The sequence below is a fragment of the Cyclopterus lumpus genome, chromosome 14 (assembly GCF_009769545.1).
Source record: "Cyclopterus lumpus isolate fCycLum1 chromosome 14, fCycLum1.pri, whole genome shotgun sequence".
In the NCBI taxonomy this organism is placed as follows: Eukaryota; Metazoa; Chordata; class Actinopteri; order Perciformes; family Cyclopteridae; genus Cyclopterus; species Cyclopterus lumpus.
Window position 1 is genome coordinate 13,955,386 of NC_046979.1, and position 24,299 is coordinate 13,979,684.

At 41.5% G+C, this 24,299-nt stretch overlaps 1 protein-coding gene across 1 annotated transcript in view; it reads left to right on the forward strand.

The window, feature by feature from the left end:
• The first annotated feature begins 1,346 nt into the window (after nucleotides 1-1,346).
• The window catches only part of LOC117742668 (actin-binding LIM protein 3-like), a 37,874-nt gene continuing 14,921 nt past the window's right edge, over nucleotides 1,347-24,299 (forward strand). Inside the window, exons 1-7 of the mRNA XM_034550235.1 lie at nucleotides 1,347-1,461; nucleotides 4,142-4,309; nucleotides 13,180-13,363; nucleotides 17,774-17,886; nucleotides 19,105-19,231; nucleotides 19,635-19,728; nucleotides 20,216-20,303. Coding sequence (XP_034406126.1) covers nucleotides 1,443-1,461; nucleotides 4,142-4,309; nucleotides 13,180-13,363; nucleotides 17,774-17,886; nucleotides 19,105-19,231; nucleotides 19,635-19,728; nucleotides 20,216-20,303 — 793 coding nt within the window. The 5' untranslated portion in view covers nucleotides 1,347-1,442. The remainder of the gene's footprint in view (nucleotides 1,462-4,141; nucleotides 4,310-13,179; nucleotides 13,364-17,773; nucleotides 17,887-19,104; nucleotides 19,232-19,634; nucleotides 19,729-20,215; nucleotides 20,304-24,299) is intronic.

A 24,299-nucleotide genomic window follows, 5' to 3' on the forward strand; every position in this document is an offset into this window, starting at 1 on the left:
TCTCTATTCAGTCAATGTGAATCTTTTATCCATCTATAAATCTGTGATCAATCAGATACAATGAAACACACATGTAAAAAATGTAACTACTATAAGTCGATCAATATGAACAATATTTACAGTGTTCTTTCTGTCAAACATTGTGTCAAACAGCAAAATATAAATTAAATTTAGGGTGGATTTTTCCTAAATACTCTTTAGTGTATGTTAATATATTATTATATGATCACAGTGACATAAAAATACCATGATGGAAGTGGCCCCCAGTCGCGCCAACATGACGATTGAGAGCCATTGACACACTTTCTTAATTGGAATTTTACAGGAATATTACATATATACCACAGAGGACCGACAAAATACCAAATTACAAACACATCTCAAATCCCAATAGAGAGTCCCTAACATATGGAGCTGTTACTTTCCCCACAGGTGGACGTGATCAAACGTCTTAATCATAGTGTTATGTGCCATGCTACACTCTGTGGACCTCGGCGCCTGGTCCTATCCCTCCTTCCTGCTATTGACTGGTGAATCTGGAGACCTGCAGCCAATCACAGTCCACCCAGTTGATATTAAAAAACGCGCAGGCGCTGCTCTCTACTTAAATCAGGCCTTCGTTTATAGCTCTTGTATATGTTATTGTCAGACTAATAAAAAACCCGTGCTTCCTTAATTTCCTATTGTTCTTTGCGAGGTTAGGGAATCAGGTTTGAGAATAACTTTTCATTTCATTTTCATATCATGGTTTTATTTGTGGCTTTGTAATATAGGCCAGGGTCTATCTTTGTCAATGAACGCGTGGAATAACTATCATGCCATTCCCCCGGACTAGTTTATATGTGTGTGCATTCACATGGGGCAGGTGGTCTTTCTGCGGGCTGTTCAGAGCTCAGACGCTGTGCGGTGCTGTCGCACCGCGAGCGGAGCTCGTCCTGCCCGGTGAAAGACGCTCTGACGGCCCCGGGTCTGTGGAAACCCTCACAAACTCACCGCCCAGCATTTCAGCCTTTCACACCGGAGCGCGCGGGCGGACGTGCGTGCGTGCGTCTGCGGGAGCGCACTGGCTTTCAAGGAGGGATGGACGCCTCTGCGCCGGTCCAGAGGACAGCTGGGGTTTGTCGGGTGGGAGAGGCTGAGGCTGAAGGCGCGAGGAAGAGGAGGAAGGTGCAGTCAGTTTCGATTTAACTCCTCAACCGGCTGCCGTTACGCAGGGCGGAGAGGTCTGACCACCTGGCTGTGTAATCCGAGGAGCAGGGAAAGCCCTCACCAGAGAGAGAGAGAGAGAGAGAGAGAGAGAGAGAGAGAGAGAGAGAGAGAGAGAGAGAGAGAGAGAGAGTCGGACTGGGACACAGAGAGTTGACCGGAGGACTTGGTCATACCTGGAGCTTTTGTCCTTCAGCTGGAGGCTTAATTAAACGGGCAGATACAGACTTCACATCATGAGTGGACCGACAAATGGTAAGCTGTGTGTGTGTGTGTGTGTGTGTGTGTGTGTTGGTGAGGTGCACATGTGTAGGCTGTCTGTGTGTGTGTTTCCATGTGAGTCTGTGTATGTATGTTTGCTGGTGCATAATCAATAACATAATGTCTAGGGAGTGTTTAACCTGAAGTAGACATAAACAGCCCTCCAATGAGGTTATTGATCAATGGCTCACTTATTGACAATGTATTTCATCATGTTATTAGCCACCTCTCTGTCAGTAAAGGTTAGAGACAAAGGCTGAATTGTGTATTGATATATGACAGCATTCATCAGTATTTTCATCATGGTGATGGTTTCAAGTGGTTTTCTGTGCTTCTGAACCCAGGTTTCCTCCACTGGAGAAATGTCCACTGTCACAGGACCCACTCAATTCATCTATCATTTTATTAAATAAATGTGTAAAATTGTTCTTTATTTAGTATTCATTGCAATCTATAGTAGTCAGGTACAAGACTAGAGGATCCTCCGAAGGCTAGTAAGATATTTCGGAGAGAAGAAACAGGAAGCCCACTGTTCTTGGATAGCAGGAGGACAAAGCTGCACATCTTTGGTCTACACTGTGCGGGCACATATTAATATGTCCCAATGTCTAAACATAGAACCACATAGGGATGTTTTTTATTAATGTGAAACCACTGAATCCCAAATCTTTTTTTCCAAAAACAAAAGCGGTTCTGCGGACAAAGCGAGTACTCACACCTCCTGGCATCCACTCAGTTTTAGAGCTCTCACCTAAAGGAGATATTTAACCTACACAGGGCTCCTTTGGGGGCCCCACTGATGCAATTATGACCATGTCAGCGTAGCAGAGGGGATGTAACCCCAAAGATCTCCCACAGAGAAGAAGAGGATTTCCTTTCAGCAGAGTGGTTTGATCCATACTAAGAGATACCTTACTGTTTTTCATCCAATCTGTTTAGCCACCAGGTCAAATGTCAGAATAAATATGTGTTGCTGTAAAACAATGTAGACTTTGATGCCACTTGCTGCAGAATTGTAGGCAAATAACATTACATTTATTTTTTTTCGTGAGGGATCATGAGTCAACAGATTCAATGCGTAGACGAGGGTTAGAGGTTGTGTGCACAGGACATTCTACCTGGCTGCTTGTGTGTTTAGACAATGCACAACACACACACACACACACACACACACACATACACACATTGAAGCACATAAAGTACATGCGTAGGCTATGAGCATGTTGTCACCATCATCAATTACATAGTTAACTAGAACATACAACATTTAAACCTACTAATAATAACAACGAACACAGAAAAAAGAATACTTTCAGACTCTCTCTTTCTCGCTCACACACAGACACAAACACACACACACACACACACACACACTAAACACGCACATGCACATGCACAAACACATAGGTGGCTTTCTATGTCTGTGGTTCCAGTCCTTGTGCTGCCATCTGGCTACACAGCGAATGCCAGCTTTTGTGGTGCGCGCACACACACACACACAAACACACACACACACACACACACACACACACACACACACACTCAAGAACACAAACTGGTAATGAAATTTGTTAGGAAACATTTTTGTCCCAATTTTACCTTGTCCTTGTCTTTCTCTCTCTCTCTCTCTCTCTCTCTCTCTCTCTCTCTCTCTCTCTTTCTCTCCATAACCTGCCTGTGTGTGTTTGTGTGTTTTTCTAAAAGGGATTTGTCCAGTTTCATAAGCGAGGATAAAAGTGGTGAAATCCCAAAACAGCCCTGTGTGCCCTTTTTGTCTCTAATTGTGTGTGTGTGTGTGTGTGTGTGTGTGTGTGTGTATGTGTGTGTGTGTGTGTGTGTGTGTGTGTGTGTGTGTGTGTCATGTTCTGCATGTATGTTTCAAGATTCAATATTCAAAGCTGTATTGTCATGTTGTCACAAGTTGCAATGCATTCTCTGATTGGAGAAAAAAGAAAGAAAGTACTGAACATAGTAAAAGAAACAAATAGTACAGATTGGAGACATAAGGAAGCACAACAAGTGTACAGTGTACTACATTAATGCAAATCTGGAAAGCTTAGTTCTAATAGCAAATCAATAATTGTATATTTCCTGATAACTATGAGATACTGCAGGCCAGCAGCAGTTTGAAGTGGGTCTCAGTTAGTTTGTCTCCACCTGTCTCTTAAGCCGCTTCCTTCATCTGGAACGGCTGTAAGTCGTGCTGATCTTCTGGCAGAGCAACAGGAGCCACAAAGTCAACCACTAAGCGTCCTCCGTCGACCTTAAACCTACAGTCGATGGTGTGATCATGTTTGTGTTTGATATTGTATGTATTTGGGTGTTTTTGTCTTATTGATTCACCGGGATTGTTTGCCATAGCGCGTGTGTGTGTGTGTGTGTGTCAGTAAATATAAGTGTCAAAAAACAAACATCTCTACTGATGTTTGAGAATTAGTCAACTTGAGGATCTGATTTGGGGGTTATTTACTTTATCTTCAAGACAATCCTGAGCAGCTGTTTACAGATTAATTATGAATTAAAGTGTGTGTTTAGCTATCAAACGTTCCCGTAACAACGTTTATCATTCTTTTTCTCCATCACGTTGATAAGACGTTTGAATTCAGTTGAAAGGACGACAGAAGGAAGGACTTCAAAATAACAATACGTGACACGTTTTTGATCCTTTCCTCAGTTCAGTACCAGTCGGGCCTTTATGGAGGAAACAACAACAACAGCAGCTCTCCTCTCTCCAGCCGTGGAAATTCACCCATTGTGTGTGAGCGCTGTGGGGAGGTGTGTTGTGGGGAGGTGGTGCGCGTCAAAAACACGCACTTCCATGTTCTCTGCTTCACCTGCCAAGGTAAGAAGCTGCCACACACCTACACACACAAACACGCTTCTGTATATTCAGTGCACATTAACGCCTCCTCACGAACATTTGCATCCACTTCAATTCTATACACAAACGTCTCTTATTCATTCTTTTTTTTTAAATTTTTTTTTTAATTATCTTGGATTTATGTGTTTCCATGTGTGGATTCCATCCACACCCATTTGTGTAATTAATAATTGCCAGTACTCAGACAAGAAGGAACCAGCACAATTGAATCAATGACGGCTTCACTGAAATAGAAACTGAGCTATGACTTCACCACGATCGACGTTGATGACAGAAAGTCAGCCTTGGTAGTCGGATGACACTCTCACCAAAAGGTTGCATGTGATATCTCTACAGTGAACCGAAGGTGTGGGGATCTTTGATCTTTAAAACATTGGAGGCTTAAATATTCCAGCGGCCACTGCAGCACAATGATGTAAAACCAATGTGGAGCAATCAGTGCATGTCATTTCTAAATATCAGAAACCCAAGGCTCTGGTGAGTCACCGAGCCGTTTCTTCTTTTCACACTGAAAATAAATTGATTTACAACGGGATAAAAAAAAAAATTAAAAAAAACTTTTAATATGAATAGTGGGCTTGAGTGCCTTTAAACAAAATGCATCAAAATAGATTAATGGAGCTAGTTTATTGAAAATAGTGCTCAGGGAGACGAATGGTCTGAAATCCTGCAGAAGGTATTAACTGGCCTCTTACAAAAGCACGTTGAGTATCCCTGCTAGCCCATATGGTATTTACACTTGATATATTATGTATATTAGGAAGATCAGTATGTTTTTTTTACCGAGAATTCGAGGAGAACATGTAGGCTACACCACTTTCATGTTTGTAAACTAAATAATAAAACTAGAGAAGCTTAGCATAAAGACTGGAGGACGAGGAAAACATCTCACCTGGCTCTGTCCCTGCAGCATCGATACACCTTACCGTTTAACATGTTGATTTTGTCCCTTTAATTCAAACTCAAAAAAGAAAAAAAACAATTGCTATTTCCCCTTTCTTCGAGCCCCTCCTTCAAAAAGAGTGTGAGAGTTGGAAAACACATTGCATTTGTCCAGATGTGCATATACGTGTGTTTGTGTGCGTCTTTGTGTGTGCCCTGTTTGAGTATTTATGTATCTTTGCATGTTTGAGCTGCACCACTGAGCTGGTGGGACGGATCACACAAATAGAGGTCTGGAGTCAGCTAGAGGTCTGGAGTCAGCTAACCTCCTTTCACAGGCCGGGACCCACACAGTCCCAACACACTGTTTTCTCTCTCTGATCTGCCAGCTACATCGTCTGAATGCTCGCAGCCACACAACACCAACAAGCAAGAGGGTTTTTTATTTTAAGTCTTAAAAAAGACCTTTTGAGCTAAAATAACACATTTGATTGTTTGCTTGCTCAACTGAAGCATGTATTCCCTCTGACAGGACACACAATAGACTTATTCTCCCTTTGATATTACAGTATTTATTATTACCAATTAATCTTGCAGAGTAAGCTTAATGACTTTGAGCTAATGGGCTTCATCAGCTGATGAAGTGGACAAGAATCAAGTTGTCAGCTTTTAGTACACAGGCGTCTTGTTTAGTCCTCCTCTTTCCTCCCCTTCTCCGTGGCTAGTCTCGCAGGCTTTGTTTGGTGCTGTGAATGTCAGAGAGTCACAATGCGTCTTTGTTTGGTTAATGGTGTAATCTCCAGTTAGTGTGGCTATTTAGGGTTGAAGATATGTTTTGGGGGAGAGCGGAGAGGAGATTTGGGAGTAATGAGAAATGGAAGCAGATGAGCGGCGTGAGAGAGATGAGCCCTGTGTGTCGGTGTGTGATTTAAGATCGTCTGTTGTTGGGTAGCATGGTGACTAATGTAGATGGTATTGCCTCAGGTTTGGTTAGTACAGCGTTAACCTTGATACGTACACTTTCTTCTCCTGATTTTAATAAGTGTACTTGTTGGTGTGGGCATTATTGAATCAACTATCAGGCTGGTTTTAGCCACTTCTTTCACTACTTTAGTCCAGACTTAAACTAACAACTATTGGATGGATTGCCATCCAATGTGATACACATATTCATGGTCCCCTCAGGGCAAAACCTGCCAATCAAATATTGGGCCAATGTATCATCATTTCAGTGTAAGTAGTTTTGGATATTAGGATAAGTTTCACATTAACTCAAATGCATTAAACCATCCTGATCCAGGCTTTGAAATGTGTACATTTCTAAATAAGATTGGTGATTTAAATGACACCAAACTGGATATTATAGGGCGAGCAATGTGGGTCAGATAGATACACAGATATTTCTAAAAAATCTATTTAGAAATTGTTTATGAATACAATATTCCAGCCAGGAGTATCTGCTCTTTGTGTTAATATTGCAGCTGGATATTAAAAGGATAATAGGATGATATGGTATAAACCAAATGTGGCAAAATCAGTACACAGCTTTATCGTCTTACAATAATCTTTCCCGACCGCCTTGACATCTGCAGCAGCTTTACATCTTTCATTAAAGTAAAAAGGCAATTTTGCAACAAATATCTTTCTGCTCTCATAAAATCTCATAAAATATGAAACACTTTCATAAATTTGCCCTTTTTTTAAAGCGAATGAAACCATCTTTTATAACATTATGGCAGAGAAAAGTTCCAAAGTAACGACTGAAAAGCACATAGAACCAGAACCAGAGCAAAGATGGTAGAAACATCCTTATTGGGGCACATATTTGTACTGTTTCTAGCGGCCACTCCTCAGTTAGACTGTGTTAGACCCCCCCCCCCCCCCCCCCCCCCCCTCCTCCTCTTTGATCCATCCACCCATTCTGATTACACTCATGCAGAGGAGCTTTAGCAAGAAAATCCATCCCATGTTGATGATGCGAATAGATGAGGGAAGCCAGTGACAGGACGGTGGACGTGCACTGGATGGACTGATCGATAGCCTCATTGATACCTCCCCTGGGTCCCTCTGTCTCCTCCTCCTCATCCCCTTGCTTTGCTGTCTGCTTCCCTTTCTCCTCACATATGATGCCTTCTCGTTTCCTCTTCCTCTAATCTCTCCCTTGACTCTCATCTTGCCTTTCTTTCTCGTTTCTCCTTGGCTCGTCTTCGGACCGTGTCTAAAATAATCCTCCCCTCTCCTCTTCTGCGTCGTAAAATTGAACCCACGTTCTTCATCTGTGACCTTACAGCATCTCTTTTGGTGAAGAACAAACTCAGTCATTCCTGGGGAAAACGACAAATATCCCACATAGTCTGATTCTTACTGTGCATCGAACCATTTCATCCCATCCACGGAGACTTTTATAGCATCATTTTCTGGAAGAAAATTAGCCCTCCTTGAAGGTGAAGTGCAACGGACACACACTTCATTTATTTGGATTTATTGTACAGCTGAAGGGTCTTCACCTTCTCAACAGAATATTAAACAGACTCATGATTCTTTCTTCAGAGTAAAACTTGCAGGCCTGACCCACTTGGTTTTAAACAAGTTTTCACACCACGTAGCGCTGTGTTTTATCAGTGTTTATTGGTGTTTGCTCAGCCATACACAGAGTCGCGGATGGCTCTTTCTCCAGAAGAGACTTCAAGGACAAACTGTGAAGCATTTATCGCTGTATCAGCTCAGCTGTGCGGCACTCTTTTGTGTGCGTCCTTGTGTGAGCACTTGCACTGTGGCTCAGTGTGCTGCTACACGTGTTTCTGTGCACGCCCGTATATGTTTTCTTGTGTATCTGGATGCTAAATCAGAAAGAAGAGACCGTCCACATGCATACCAAGTATAGAGATGTTTCGATACCCTTCTTTCCTTCCCGATACTGATACCGATAACTGAACTTGCGTATCAGCCGATACGGAGTATCAAACTGATATCCTGCGGTAAAAAAACAAATGTATGAGTGGGGTATGAATACTATCTCTGTTGCATGGCCTGGTTCAGGTGCACCCTTTGTAAATCATAAACATACAGAGAATGAATGTCAGAGAACTTCATTTTATGATCGAGTCATAACTGAAAAATAACTCATTTATAAATAAATTACAATTCTTCTAATATAATAATGATAATAATAAAGCGATCCAGAGCTAATGAAAGAGCTAATGAAGGATGTAGCTATAACGAGTGAGCCATCTCACTTCTTTCTCATCACGGCTGAGAGATCAGATAGGGAGTGACACGTGTTGTTGTTCCTGTGGTGGTAAATGAGCTTGTAAATGATAACGTGATATTAGATGCATTGAATCACATACTCGCTGACACCCAATCCAGCCTAAAAAGAGGCATTTCTGATATTGGTATAAGAACAACTCTCGTATCAAGCCTCCGGGAGTTCTTGTTTTTTCGCATCCATCTTCATCTATATTCTTTCTTGTTAAATCAGTTCTTGTGTTGCCTCTTTCTTTCATTCCTAAATCCCTGTGCACGCGCCGCTGGCAGTAAACAAAGAAATCATTATCTGTTGACTTTCTGCCAATTGTGTTTGTTTGCATGCATGTGCATCCAGGCCCCAAGCACTTCAATTATAATAGGCTACAAATCACTTCTAACAGATGTAGGAGAATGGGAGGGGCAGTGCTGAGTGAAACTGATGGAGCAGAGAGTGAAGAAGGTGATAGTCACAAGAATAAAAGGACAATGCATTGAAAACACAATTTTATTCATTGATTTGTAGTACAATTATTTAATTATTGAAAATGGAATGTATTTTCTGTTTGCTTTCCCTTCAAGCCTCATCTTCTTGGGATTAATCCCTGAATACTCTGACTCTATATCTTGTGACATCATTGTGAATTTTAGGTGATAAATAAAGAGTTTCCATCACTTTTTAAAGTCCCTCCAGATCAGGCGCTTTCCCTGTGATTCCCCTTCTTTTACATCACTCATTTTGAGAAGCACAAGTAGGACTGATACCATCAACAATGGCTCAGTTGCAGCAACAATTCAAATGCAAAGCAGCCCATAATCATGTATTTGTGTTCTTGAATACTAACACAACATTATGTTTAAATCATACATTTACTTTGACTTTAATCTGATCTTTTGTTTGGGGTCCCTAACCGCATTGACTGCAACACTTGTTCAGACTGAAAACTGCAGCAGTGATGATGTCATTTACGTCGTACTGACCCAATGTGACGGCTTACAAACGAGCCATTTCTCTCTCCTTTCGTTTCATTCAATGGCCTAAATAATTTCCCATAAAATCTCTTTTGATCGTTATTTCTGTCTGGTGGTGATAAATTATACAAGTATGGATATAGACAGTGTGACAGAGTGGAGGCTGGATGACTGTCTTGATGGCTGCAGACGGTCTTAAAAATGATGTTACTCTCTCTGCCGGCGCTTCAACCGTCCAGCAGAAACAATCACCAGTAAAGGTTGAATTTGCTTAAATCCAAGATGTCAATTTTGCATTAATGAAAGCGACTAATTACTGTGAATAGGACTCTGTTGTCGCTGAGCTGCTGTTTCATTTAACTGCCGGACTTAATGCTGACTTACAACACAAAACCGCCAGAGTTTGGAGCAACAGGTGGGGTCAGGAAACATCAGGATGAGGTCACGTGGGGTCATTTGTTTTTTTTCTTTTCTTGACGACTGACATGTCTTTGACCTTTTTGAACATTAAGCTTCAGCCAGCAAGTTGAAGTGGCAACGGGAAGATTGGTCCCGACTGTCCCCGAAAGTCGAAAATGTCATGTGACGGTAATGGATGCAGCCAGGCCCATTCTCATAGTTGTTTTGTGGCAATTCTGGCTTCTATTATTACATTTTAAATCTGCTAAATGAAAAGCTTAATGAAATGATTTAGGCTCAGACACACTGTTGTACACATGTAATGTGATTCCTGAGAGGTTGGATGCTTTTGTTCTGAGTTGTGACCTCATGCTCATCATACAGATATTGTGGGCCTCTCTGTGCAAGTGCATGTTGGAATATTTAGAAATAACAACCCATGACATTTTGGGATAAATCAGTTTCTGTCTCTAAGAGAAAAAAAAAAACTCTACATCAAATCTGCTGAGCTTTGCTAATTGCTCTTCTTTACGAGGAGCAAAGACCTGACATACTGGAGGTTAATGCCGGTCGAACAAAGAGCACTGACAGCAAAGCTGTGCTTGAAACAAAATGCTAATACGCTTACAATGGCAATCCTTATGTCCTGATATTGATCAGAATTATGTATGCCATCTTTATTTAGCGTGTCAGTATGCTGCCCTTTTGCTAATGTGCACATTTGTGTGAATGTCTGCACAAGATTGTCTTGCAGTCCATCCAACAGTAGTTGAGACATTGCAGTCCAAACCAAAGGGGTGGACTGGTATGCATTGCCTTCCCTAGAGCCATCTCACTACATGATTAATAATACTCGTCTAATAAAAACACCAGTTAAATAAGTATAGAAACAAGACAGATCAAACCTATATTTAAATATTACTTGGTGGTCTTCAATGTCAAAATTATGACATTAAAAACACCCTAGTTGAATAATAAAAATGAATAGCAATAGGCACAGCTAGTCTAAATGTCCAGTGACAGTTCTTTGAAAATGGCCTGTAATCTGAAAATCCAAATATACCAGAGGTCCCTCTGGAGACCAGCCAAGCCTCAACGCTCCCTCTTTCCTGTTTGCCTCCACATTTTAATGGCTTTCCATTTAGACAGGGATGAATGTGTGAATGCTATCGGCAGAGTGAAAAAGGATAAAAGGTACCCGACTATCATCCTTCCTTCATTCTAAGTGTGTGTCTCTGGGAAATAGAGGGAAAGAGGGTTTTTAATCTATATGAAGGTTTGTATATATCACGTTGTCACAGCTGGCTGAAAACCACATGGCTCCATCTTTTGAATCCCAGTGGATATTAAGAAAAAAAGCTTGCCTTGTTGAACATCATTTTGTGTCCGGCTTTCGTCTCAGGCAGACTGATACAGGTCAGGCCAGCATTTTAAAGTTGTGCGACAGCAGCTTTGTCATGACAAGAATGCAATTATCAGAGACAGAGGGGGAAAACAAAAATACTATAGAACGATATCCTAGTATGAACGATGTCCTTTTTATGAAAACAATCATTCCCTCTTTAAGCTAACACAAATGTAAGAAGATCATTCTCTTGTAAAACAATAATGAAGATGATGTTAAAGGCATCACATCCATGTTGGAAAATCCCCGTACACTTTGAGCCACAGTTTAAATACAGTGAGCAGTCTGAAGGAGTTCCATTCTGGTTGAGTGTTTTTCTGGCAAGAAACGATAGAAAACCAAAACACTGGTTTAGAATTTAAATGGCCACATTTAGACAATTCCACAGGCAATCAGCCTTTTTGTGTTGCTTTCTTATCCTGCGATAATGCCTTTAATGTCTCTTGTAAAGCACTCTGAATTGTCTTGTTGTTTGAAGGTGCTATTCACATAAACAATCTGCCCGCACTGTTTACAGTTATGATGCTCTTGGCATTAATGGCATTGTTTATGGTTAGCATTTAATGGATGTAACATGGGTTCATGACAGTCTTTCTCTCTCATGTGTTTTGTCTTTATGACTGCAGGTTTGGCTCCAATAGACATATACATTCGGCAGCTGGACTGCTTGTCTTTGTCCACCGTGTCTCTTTCTCCGTCTGAACCACTTAACACACTGGCTCGGATCAGATCGGATCCATTCACTCCATTGGGTTTAGAGCCATTAGCTTAATTAGAGCCCAGCCATTCAATTCACTGTCAGATATTTTAAGCCTTTGGCTACCTTTCAAAAGCCTAACTTACTGTACTTCCAGGTTGTATAATGGTGCATTCTATACATCCACTGACTGGGTTTGTGCAGTACAGGTTATAACATGACAGATAAGTTGACTTGTGCACAGCTGGATGGGGAAAGCATGTCGCTGACAGCATGAGGGATTCAATTCAGTTTGGGGACATGCATGAAAGGATCTGTTGTGGATCCCGAATCGCTGTAAAGTCTTTAAAACACAACCAATGGGAAGTACGAGTAAGCTCCCTGCCTCACTGAAAGCCATCGTCAAGCTCCTTTTTAAACAATCTAACCAACCAGCTCCTTCAGAGATCACTTCATCCTCCAGCACACCTGCACAGGAAGCAATCATTTGGCTGAAGGACTTTACATTTGCTAAATAAAAGACATACATCATGCTGTCAGTGAATGTAGTGAACACAGTGTCCCTTGGCCTGGACATGTATCCATCACACTCCACTCCATAGATGCATATCAACATATGTATTGTGTGTAAACACTCTACACATGCAGGTACATATTTATAAAGCCAGGTTTACACTTAGGCACACGTGCCACATTTCTTACATGCAGAGACAACCCAAACATACTGTCAAAAAGTTAACAGATTAGCTGGTTACTGGTCTAATCCTCAAAACCAGATTAGAGTACTAACCCTTTAAAGGTCAGAAGGAACAACAGATTGCCCTCTTAACAGCCCCACCCCCTTGCTTTACTAAATACTGGCCATGTGCACTGTAACGACCCTCAAACCAGGCTGTCGGGTGCATAAAAAAAGACTGTAATAGTTAAATGTACCTGTTGCATTAAGATTCCCTGTCAATGACTGTATATAATACATTCCTGATGAGTGACACATGTAAGACGGTTGCAGAAAGCATTATGGGTGAAGGGTCCGTGGTACGAAGGTTCAAAAATTTATGGATAAGTCCAAATGGTTAACAACTTAACAATAGCTACACATATAGCTAAAAATAATGGATCAGCAAATGATTAGTTAATGCTGCCAGACAGTGACTACATACTGTGCTGTTTTCTCTGTATTTCTAAGGAATGATGTGAGCTGACTTTTGTTTTTTCTCCCCGTTCGTCCAGTTTGTGGCTGTGATCTGGTGCACTCGGGTTTCTTCCACCACTCTGGCGAGTACATCTGCACAGAGGACTACCAGCGGCTCTACGGGACCCAGTGTGACAGCTGTGACCAGTATATCACTGGGGAGGTGGTATCTGCACTGGGGAGGACATACCACCCACACTGCTTCGTCTGCAGCCTCTGCAGGTGGAGTCGCACAGCACACTCTGTAATCTCTTGGCTCATATTTGGAAACATTCTATTTTTTTTCCTGCTCTGGGAATTCATTTTAAAGTATTGGAATACAATATATTTTAAACATATTATGGTTGGCATTGGTAGTAGAGAATTGGAATGAAATATTTCTACATTTTAACACCACAGTTTACAGCTCTGCATGTGGAGTCGGCAGCGATCCTCTTGGCACTGCTTCTTTCGTAACTTGTGATTACAAAAACAATTATTGAGATTCTCACAGAGCGCCACATACTGTGGTTTAATGACTCCGCAAGTCGGTTCACAACTTCTCGCATACCGCAGGTGGCCCTTTACAATTAAAATGCACTGATGTATGACAGTAAATTCCTGTGTCTGTGTTTGGCATCACTGCCCAGTGTACACCGAAGCTACTGCACAATCACGACAGTGTAGGCGATGCTTTACGTTCACAGTCAATACAATGTGATATAGCTAATTACAAGTAATAAATCAAAGTGTTTGGCCTCTAAAACTCCTATAATGCAGGTTGATAGCGTACTTCCTTCAACCGCGCCTCTCTGATAAGCTCCAATCATTTTAACTTAACATCCTCATCACCAGGGTTATTTTCATAGACAATTTCATTTTGCATAAGAAGTGAGTGTATTCGCTGTGACATCACACATTGGTTTGTGGACTTTTGTTTGGAAGCCTTTCAAGTGAGCCATTCTGTCCGTCGCCATCTTGGCTTTTTGCAACTAGAAGTGACTCGAGAGGGCGGAGCTAAGTACAACAAAACTCTGAATAACACTTGTTTTTAGGTGACAAACATTTTTACAATTAACTTTCATGAACTAGAAACACGCTGTGAAAGTCCTAAGATGAAAACACAGACAACTCCAAGACTGAATCACAAGGTATCCACGCCCAGAAGGATAACCTGCTTTATGGTCTAAGTTGCCCCCAGAGGATTCGCCCCCCTGCTGGACTTTAGAAGGTTTAAGGCACTCCCGGATAGGCTTCAATTCTCAGACCCAGACGTTACTGCCTAGTTATTTTACGAGACCTTAGAATGAGATTATACAACTTTTAAAGGCAATATAATATATACTTTTAAATGCATACACCATTAGTAGAGTGGCCCTTTTAAGTAGTATTCATAAAATATGTTTTGTAGTACCAATTATTGACCCACACTGGTAAATGCTTCAGAAGTAGATGAGACATCTCATCAAAGATCAAACAAGTAACTATTTAAAATATTTGAAATATGAAACACTTCCTAGTGTCTGTTGTGGTTGGCTCCATGGTCTCACTTTATTTATTATATATTATGTAAATTTACCATTGGCTTTAGTTCAGTTAATTCAAAGCTGGAGGGAAAGTAATAAGTGGCTGATGTATGAAGGGTGACTGTAAATATGATAATATAAAAGGCTAACTGTCCGTTAGTGTGTTATGTAGAGATGGATTATTAGGTTTTGGGTTGCTGATATTGATACAGTTGTGTGTGTTTGTGTGTATGTGTTTGTGTGTGAACCCACTCTACTGAATAACAACATACTGCACTGAAATGTGAATGAAGCTTATTCATTTTGAAAACGACTGTGTCAGCGTATTTCAATAAAATTGTGTCTCTCAAATGAATTTTTGCCCGAGCATTGACCGAACTCTCACTCTGAGTGTAGGAATAAAATCAGAGCGGACATATTCTAGAGCTGAGCCGTATATTGTTTCGGACTTTCAGTGTGTGGGACGTCAGCCACACTATTTGACGTGTAACTGGATTTTCCTGCAACTAAACAGATATTTAAAAAAAAGGTTTTTTTTCCCCAGCTATAGCTAAGCTCTGGCAAAGTTGAATCGTAGCAAAGAGGTTTGTTATCAGATGGAGGCATAGCCTCGTCGCCATAGTTACATATATATATATATATATGAGAGCAGGCTCACCATAGGTAACTTATCAGAGAAAATACTACGAATTGATATCGTCACAAAATAATGTTGTATCACATTTATACTTACGATGAACTTTGTGTGTTTGTGAGGCGACTGTAGAACAACAGTGGCTACTTTATAATTTATCAGCCTGTGTGTTGCAGTTTTCTTATTTTCTACCGGAGGAGTTTTTGACATGTCTGCTGTGATCTGGATACGGATTGGTATACAATGGCCACCATTGTATTCAGCTGTGACTGCATTGCAGATGCTCACCTCTGTCCTTACACTATGTGGCTTCAACTGAACCCTCGGGCTAAACGGCATTTACTGTGTGTCTTGATTTATACTTCAATGCCTTCCTGAATTAATATTTCAGTCCAGTCTGCTAAATCAAAAACGAGACATAATGGGGGATGCTTGTTGTGTGGAACTGAGGGAACAGGGCCCTATTTCTCGTACGTGGCTCAACTAAGTGGATCAAATGTCCCATTAGCCAGCTAAAATTAACAATATGATTGAACGTATATGAGGAATTTACAGAATATAATCTAATCAATTCATTCACTTCACTCGCGCTTGAGAGGGGGGCTTATCTCCATGGAAACATTTATAACTTCCGCCATCCACCATGGATAAAAAACCCACTATTTCTGCTTTATACTTGTTGTGGAAATCCCACAAACATCAGAACATATAATGCCCTCGTGTTTGGCTTCAACATTAATATCATATATATATTTATACATATCATCACCCGTAGGCTCACACAGCTCGGTGACTTTCACCAACTACGTCTAGAGAAATGTATGAAAATTCTCTTTATTCACATCCATTCGTCTGTGCGTTGACTTTCATGAATCTACTCGCAACGCAGCATCAGTGTTGGGAAAATGTATCGGCTCATTTTAAGTGCCTCATTCTTTAAATGTGCCTGCTGGCAGTCGGCGTAATGGCATGCATCATCCAATGAGATCTAAAATAACTATCTCAACTCTTTCAGAACAAGTAGATAATATGTATGTGTTTATTCATGTATGTGGAGATGACCATATAGAACATTTATTGCATTTACACGGCCAGGGAACGTAATGAACACATCCATGAGTTCCACCAAAACCACGGCATACAGCGGCTTTCCCGATGTTCTGCATCGCCGACACTGTACCACAATGTACCACAATGTACCACACTGAAGAACAATGTACCACAATGTACCACAATGTACCACAATGTACCACACTGAAGAACAATGTACCACAATGTACCACAATGTACCACATTGAAGAACAATGTACCACAATGTACCACACTGTACAACAATGTACCACAATGTACAACAATGTACCAAACTGTACAACAATGTACCACAATGTACCACACTGTAGAACAATGTACCACAATGTACCACATTGAAGAACAATGTACCACAATATACCACACTGTAGAACAATGTACCACAATGTACCACATTGAAGAACAATGTACTACAATGTACCACACTGTAGAACAATGTACCACAATGTACAACAATGTACCACACTGTACAACAATGTACCACAAGGCTCTGCATACAGTCTGTGAGACAGTCAATGCTGCGGCATTTCGTGTTCAATGTAGGCTCCAGAAGGTCTTTAATAAATGATTCCTTGTGGGCAGAATCGATAGCCCTCGTATAGGAAGTCATCATGACGTCATAAGAAGTCTCTCCCTATAAAACGTTAATCTAACTAATATCGCTCCTTCATCAATGAGGAAGTGAGCTGCCACTTTCTTCAGGGGGAGTGGCCAGATTATCCAGCTAGACTGAATGAGCCTGCGCTGCAGCAGGTTCACATTTTTTGATGTGTTGCTATGGTGATTTTTCCAAACTTGCTTCGAGGAACCGAAAACCCTGGCTTGTGTAATCTCATCCGCAAAATTATCCCCGCTAACCACGTTAGCCATGTACGAGAAATAGGGCCCAGGTCGACACTCCACTGCTGCATCGTTTGGGAAGAACCCTGAAACATAATCGCAAATGTTCTTAGATACTGAAGGTCTATTGATTTACTATACATGTTTCAGTGGGGAATTTGAGAAACAATGTAAGTTATGTGGGAGTAAGACTTTCTTGCTAATTCTGAATGAATAAAGGAAAGCAACAACATGAATACATAAATGCTCATAAGTCAGTTTGTTTCAGTGCTAAAACCACAGCTGCCATTCCATTTAAATCCATTGTGTTAGAAACAACTATCAGTTGCGTTTGTCAAAATGTCTGCAGGCAGATGCTGCACCACGAGGGGTACGGCTTGAAATGTTATTTTGTGTTCTGGGTGAACTGACCCAAGTAGAGTTTCTGCAACACCATATCTGCATAGCTTTACTGAAACGTGTGTGTGTGTGTGCGTGTGTGTGTGTGCGTGTGTGTGCGTGTGTGTGCGTGTGTGTGCGTGTGTGTGCGTGTGTGTGTGTGTATGTGTGTGTGTGTGTTTTCAGGAGTCCGTTCCCAATTGGAGACAGGGTAACCTTCTGTGGGAAGAAGTGTGTGTGTCAGCAGTGCTCACACACTCTGAAAAGCGACAAGCCCATCAAGGTCCATGGACCAAGCTGTAAGAAAGCAACACACACATTGAAACCTCACCATACATGTGCTGTTAATTCTGAATGTTTAATACACGGTACTAGGAAAGCTTTTGTGGTACAGTAGGTACTACAATCAATTCAGTTCATAATATAAGTCATGACCAAGAAAAGATCAAGACTCTGAAGGGTTGGGGCTAAGTCAAGACCAAGGCAGAGCGAGGCCGAGTCAACATCTGAAGGATCCACATTCCCATACAAACACCCACTGAGTGTGTGTGCATGTATAAGCGTGTCTTCTTTCTCGGAGACCAAGGCAAGAGTGAGTAACAATGCGTCTTGAAAACCCGGATCGATTTTTTCTTTCAAAACTATTCAGAGATATAGTTCCCCTTTTCTGTGTGTTGCAGTATTTACCAGACATGGAGTAAATAGTGCATTTGTTGGTGACTATTTCCACCTTTGGGTACCTTAATACACATTAATAAGAGTTATAGTGAGTATTTAAACCAGCAAGAAGGTGCACACAGTAGAGACTGAAAATAAACTACAGTGCCCATGTAATGGTAAAGGTAATGAAGGGACACGTCAACCAATTCATAATCTGTTCAGAATAATCTGTCTCTAGCTACACAGACAATTCATTGTTTGTTTTAGTCTCAGAAAAAAAATATAACATGCGACCAGGATTATCCTTTAATAGCAGTGTGACAGAATAAAGCTGCTACACCCTTGCTGTGCAATTACCTACAAATAATGCATATCTGCTGACCATTTAGTAGCAAGGATCCTCTGTGGCCATCACTTTATGTAGCCTACCGATATCTAAATGGAATTACCTCCATCTAACGAATCCATTTATAGCATGTAAAACCATTTATTCCCCTACAGGTACAAAATATAACCTGAAGAGGTCCACTGTCCACCTGCTGAACGCTGCCAAGCATAGCCACAGCCAAGGCAGCTACACACACGCACACACGCACACACACACACACACACAGAGGGTGTCCTGCTGCTCCAGGTAATCGTGTAGCGTGGATCTTGTAGCTCCATCCGGCAAAGACAGTGTGACTTTAACGACAGGAAAGAGGGATGAGGGAGAGAGGGGAAGGAGGAGAGAAGGGATGAGAGCTTGGCAGAGCAGAAAGACAAGGACAGACCGTAACGTCAGAATGTTGAAGCTGCTCTTATCTTCTTTTTGTGTTGGTTGCTGCATTTCCTGATTCTCCTCTCCGCTCCTCTAGACTGTGCAGGCTGCGGCGAGGAGATCAAAAAGGGTCAGTCTCTGCTGGCTCTGGAGCGACAGTGGCACGTCAGTTGCTTTAAATGCCGAACGTGCGGCTGTGCGCTGACTGGAGAGTACATCAGCAAGTAGGTGGCTTAATCCCCCGTGTGTACAGTCTCTACTGTAGTTGTGTTTGAGCCAATATCAAATGTGTTCCCTTTCATACCTGAAGCTTCCCACTGTGACCATGTGTGCTTCAGGAAAGCTATAGGAGCACGCTTTATTGTGGCAAGTCATGGAAAAGTAGGATGTATTTCACCATCACCTGTGTATATCCGTTATTTATTTGTAAAACAAAAAACGACAATTACTCCGTCCGTCTTTTAATATTAATATCAGTATTACTCGGATGTCACAATGAACAATTTTTGTTTTTGCTCCAGTTTGATCAAAAAGCAACATGTTACAGGATGAATAATATGAATAACAGTAGAATAGTTGCACAAAGCCAGCAGGTGAATTCAATGTGAGATTTTAATGCCCTGTCAGGGATGGGATACCTTACTGTGAGACTGACTACCACACTCAGTTTGGGATCCGGTGTGACAGCTGTAACGGGTACATCAGCGGCAGAGTACTTGAGGTGAGTGCACTGTTCCATGTATGGATATGTGTGTATGCTTAAGACAGATGGGAACAAGAGGGAGAACGTGCATATCCTTCGACTGTATGTGTCTTTGTGGAGCAAAGTGTGGGTTTGTGTGCCCGGATGCCAGTACGTGTGTGTGTGTGTGTGTGTGTGTGTGTGTGTGTGTGTGTGTGTGTGTATGTGTGTCCGTCTATAAAAAGCTGCGAAAAAACGCAGCTGTCCCTCTTTAAATGACTGAAGTGTTGACGGATGACGAAGCAGCTTTGCAAAACTAACAAAGCAACACTCTCCCATCTCCTCTACCCCTTTTCACTCCTGTTTTTTTTTTCTATCTCTTATCGCGCCTCTCCTCTCTCTCATTCCTCGTTCTCTTTCTCTATTTCTTATCACCACTTTGTTCTGGTTTCCTCATTTGTGTCGCCCGTCGTCGTCTCTCTCCACCTTATTTATTTCACTTCCCTTTCCTGTTCCTCTCCTCTAGGCTGGAGGGAAGCGGTACCACCCCAGCTGTGCCAGGTGTGCCCGCTGTCACATGATGTTCATGGAAGGAGAGGAAATGTACCTCACAGGTGAAGGAGGGAAGGAGAGGAGGGGAGTGGCCGACAAAATTGTACAATATATGTCAGACCAATAGAATAGATTTTTGGTTTTGTGATATAAACGGGTTCCTGTGTATATACAGCTTACAGATATATACATTGATTTAGATGAACCCAGAAAGTATCCAGATGGCGTGTGTGTGTGTGTGTGTGTCAAAGATAAGTGACTGCTTTTAACAAAGCATCATTATATAGCTTATTGATCTCACATACACCACTCTTTACCACACTCAGTGTAAGACACACAAATACACACCCTTTTCCCCAGTGGATGTTTTCTTTGTACACAAAGGTTGGAGTCAATTACCACTCAACCTCCCCCTCTGCTGTGTCCATTACTCTGCTCTGTCTCTGACAGAATTAATCTGAATGAAACCGACTTCCCCGGAGGTTCATATTGAATCATCCAGGATTCTCTGTTTTACAGATGAGATAATAGTAATTAAAGTTAATAAGCTCATTAACTCATTCATTAAGGTTGACATGAGGAACTGGCAAACCTTCTTGACAATGTGGTACAAAGTGGCATTTATATGCATTTTGCTTAATATCCAACCAAATGTCCTACAAATTAGTCTGAGAAGCAGCTGCTTTGCATTAGCAATTCTTTTTAGGAGAAACTGCAGTGTAATGTTGGCCATAATATTTTTATGGAGCTGCATATAATTTGCAAAGGTCCAGATAATGAAGTGCCCTGGTCTTTCCCCAAGCTTGATCTTAATCATACCTCAACCAGTTCATCTTAAATACTTGCTTATATTGGAGGAACATTTTGCAGATAAATACAATGACAACATGTCTGATTTGATGAAGAAAAAGCAGCAGCATGTCTTTGTAAACATGATGTTAATGCAAATGAGATGCATATGAACATACTGTACTGAAGGAGATATGGTTGTGTAAACAGGCCACACATGAAAATAAGGGCGCTAAAATCCTAAACTGCACACATGTGTCCTTAAGATAACGGTGAAATGGATGAAAACATGCAAATAGTACAGATGCAGATGTTTTAGCCCGAGTGAGTTGAATCCAGATTAAATGCAGAGCATAACATGTTTCACCTCCTGTTTCACCTCATTGACATTCGGATGCTCACCTGCTCACAACCAATACTAAAACTAAGAATGTGCATATTGTAACTAAAGTCTGTGTGTGTGTGTGTGTGTGTGTGTGTGTATTAATCTATGCCTGGAAATATATGCATGCTCCATTTTCTGTGCATCCCTGTGAATATGCTTGGAAATATGTTTGCACAATTTGTGTGTCTGAATATGAATGCAGGTGTGTTTGCGTGTGTGTGCGCTCCGGAGAGCTGCCCCAAGGTTACATCCACTCCTTTTGTTGACTTCAGACATGTAGGACGGCTGAGCAATCACCCTCGTGAGAAACACTGAATTACAACGCACGCACACACAACCCACGCACACACACACATTTAAACATTCAATCAATGCATGTCTGGAATATGAAGTGGTGTGTGTGCGTGTGTGTGTGTGTGTGTTGGGGGGCGAGGGGAAGAACAATTGAATGATGTAACCATGAATGTTTAATCTTGTTTGTTTGTTGTTGGAAAATGAATGAATGCTTTCTCAGTTGTGTTCTCATTATTCAGCATTTTACAAACATCTGATGATGCTAGTGTGTTATATAACCTCCAAGTCCCAAATAATGGTAAGGCAGCAGGTCATGGTAGTCTTGGTAGTGTTGGCTCTCATGCTGTCCTGCAGGTTTAGGACTGCAACTAGAATTATTACGGATACAAGCGGCCGAAATGAGCTTCCTCCGTAGGGTGGCCGGGCTCAGCCTTAGAGATAGGGTAAGGAGCTCGGACATCAGGGGGGAGCTTGGAGTCGAGTCGCTGCTCCTTCGTGTCGAAAGGAGTCAGCTGAGGTGGTTCGGGCATCTAGTTAGGATGCCTCCTGGGCGCCTCCCATTAGAGGTTTTCCGGGCACGTCCAACTGGTAGGAGGCCCCGGGGAAGACCGAGGACAAGCTGGAGGGATTATATCTCCCGGCTGGCCTTGGAACGCCTCGGGATCCCCCAGAATGAGCTGGAAAGTGCTGCGGGTGAGAGGGAAGCCTGGGTCGGCCTGCTGAACCTGCTGCCACCGCGACCCGACCCCGGATAAGCGGCTGATAATGGATGGATGGACTAGAATTATTTGTCATCATTGGTCCACTAATTGATTGTAAAATGTGTGAAAAATAATGATTCACGCTCATTATCAAGTTACAAGAGCCCAAACTGATGTTTGCATACTTTAATTATAAAGAAATATAAAACATAAGAGCACATCAAGGCCACCAAATGTTTTTAAGATGGAATTCAGATGACTCCTTGATTCTCCTAATTGTTGTCAAGTCATTTTCTTTCAAACTAATGGTTTCAGGCAGTCGAGGAGAAACTGATTGGTTTCATGCACCTTTACCTCTTTTCCTACTCTGAATAAAAAAAAGAAAAGAGGAGCAACAGACATCAGCAGGTTAAAAGAATGGAAGTAATCATTGTACATATCTGGCTGGTGACATTAGTCTGATGTGCATGCTGTTTCTCATGGCAGTATGATTCAGCAGAAAGCAAAACGCCTGAGGCCATTTAAATATCTGCTGCTTTATAGCATTAGAATTTCAAATGACACAAGCATAAATGCCAATATTGCTTCCCTAGATTTCATAGGCCGCATTCATCCCTTTTGAATACAACATCAGGAGACCAGTTTTGTCCACTGACCTTATTTTGCAAGTTAATAAAAGAGTAAAAAACAAAAGACAGTATAAACATAGCGGAGACTTAATTAAAATTATTCTAAATTAAAAGAACAAAAAGGACTCAGGAGATACATTTTAATTATAATTTGAGAAAAATTGAAGGCAGCTAATTTTCTCTGAATTGATGTCCAATGCTGCTGTTTTGGATTGAATTCCTTTTCTCTGCACCGTTTAAATTTTCCTCATCCAGGAGATAAAGGACCTCGAGTCCAAGGCCCTGCGTCTGCTCAGCAGCAGGGTGGAGGAGCGTGGGTGGGACGGGGGGGGCACTGAATCACCACGCATGGTTCCTGTCTACAGTATTGATTTTGTGTGTGGGTGTATGTGTGTGTGTAGTCTCTGTGTATCTGTGCGCGTGTGTGTGTGTGTGTGCAGGTCAGATTTATGATGTTGATAGTAGTTGTATATTAGAGTCATGATCAGCTAACTGAGTCCATTCGATTCCTGCGTTGCCTTAAGGCCTGAGAGAGAGAGTGTGTGTGTGTGTGTGTGTGTGTGTGTGTGTGTGTTTGTGTGTGTGTGTGCATGCGTGTTCAAAGGGGATAAATTACTGTCATTATCAATATCAGCTCCACATGCACAAGCATCCTGACATTAGTGGTTTATTATTATGAATACGATCTCAGAGCGTACATTCGTTCTGCTTCCTTTTAGGCCATCTCTTGTTATTGTTCAATTCAGTTCAATACAATTGTGTATGCACGAGGTGTGCACACACAATTGTACAATAAATGCTCATTTCTAAATAAAAATAAAAGAATAAGAGCGTAAATAATAAGCCTTTCTCTTTAACACAATGGTCCATGATTTGGGCTGTATTTCTCTTTTGAGTCATTTAGTTAGTTTTGGAGCTAAATGCTAAGCACAGTGTCAATGTTAATATTATGACGTAGCAAGTATGGTGTCTACCGTGATCACAATCTTAGTTTAGCACTCACCCAAAAATCCAAAATACATGTTATCCTCTTAGCTGCAGGGCTTTTTATCAATCTAGATTGTTTTGGTGTGATTGAGTTGCCAAGTGTTGGATATACCAGCCGTAGAGATGTCTGCCTTCTCTCTCGAATATAATGGGACTATATGGCACTTAGCTGGTGATGCTCAAAGCGCAGAGAAAATACATTTAAGAGAGAGCTGTTAAGAAAAACTTAACAACAACATCTCTTTCCCGAAAGCATGACCCTGTTAATCAAGA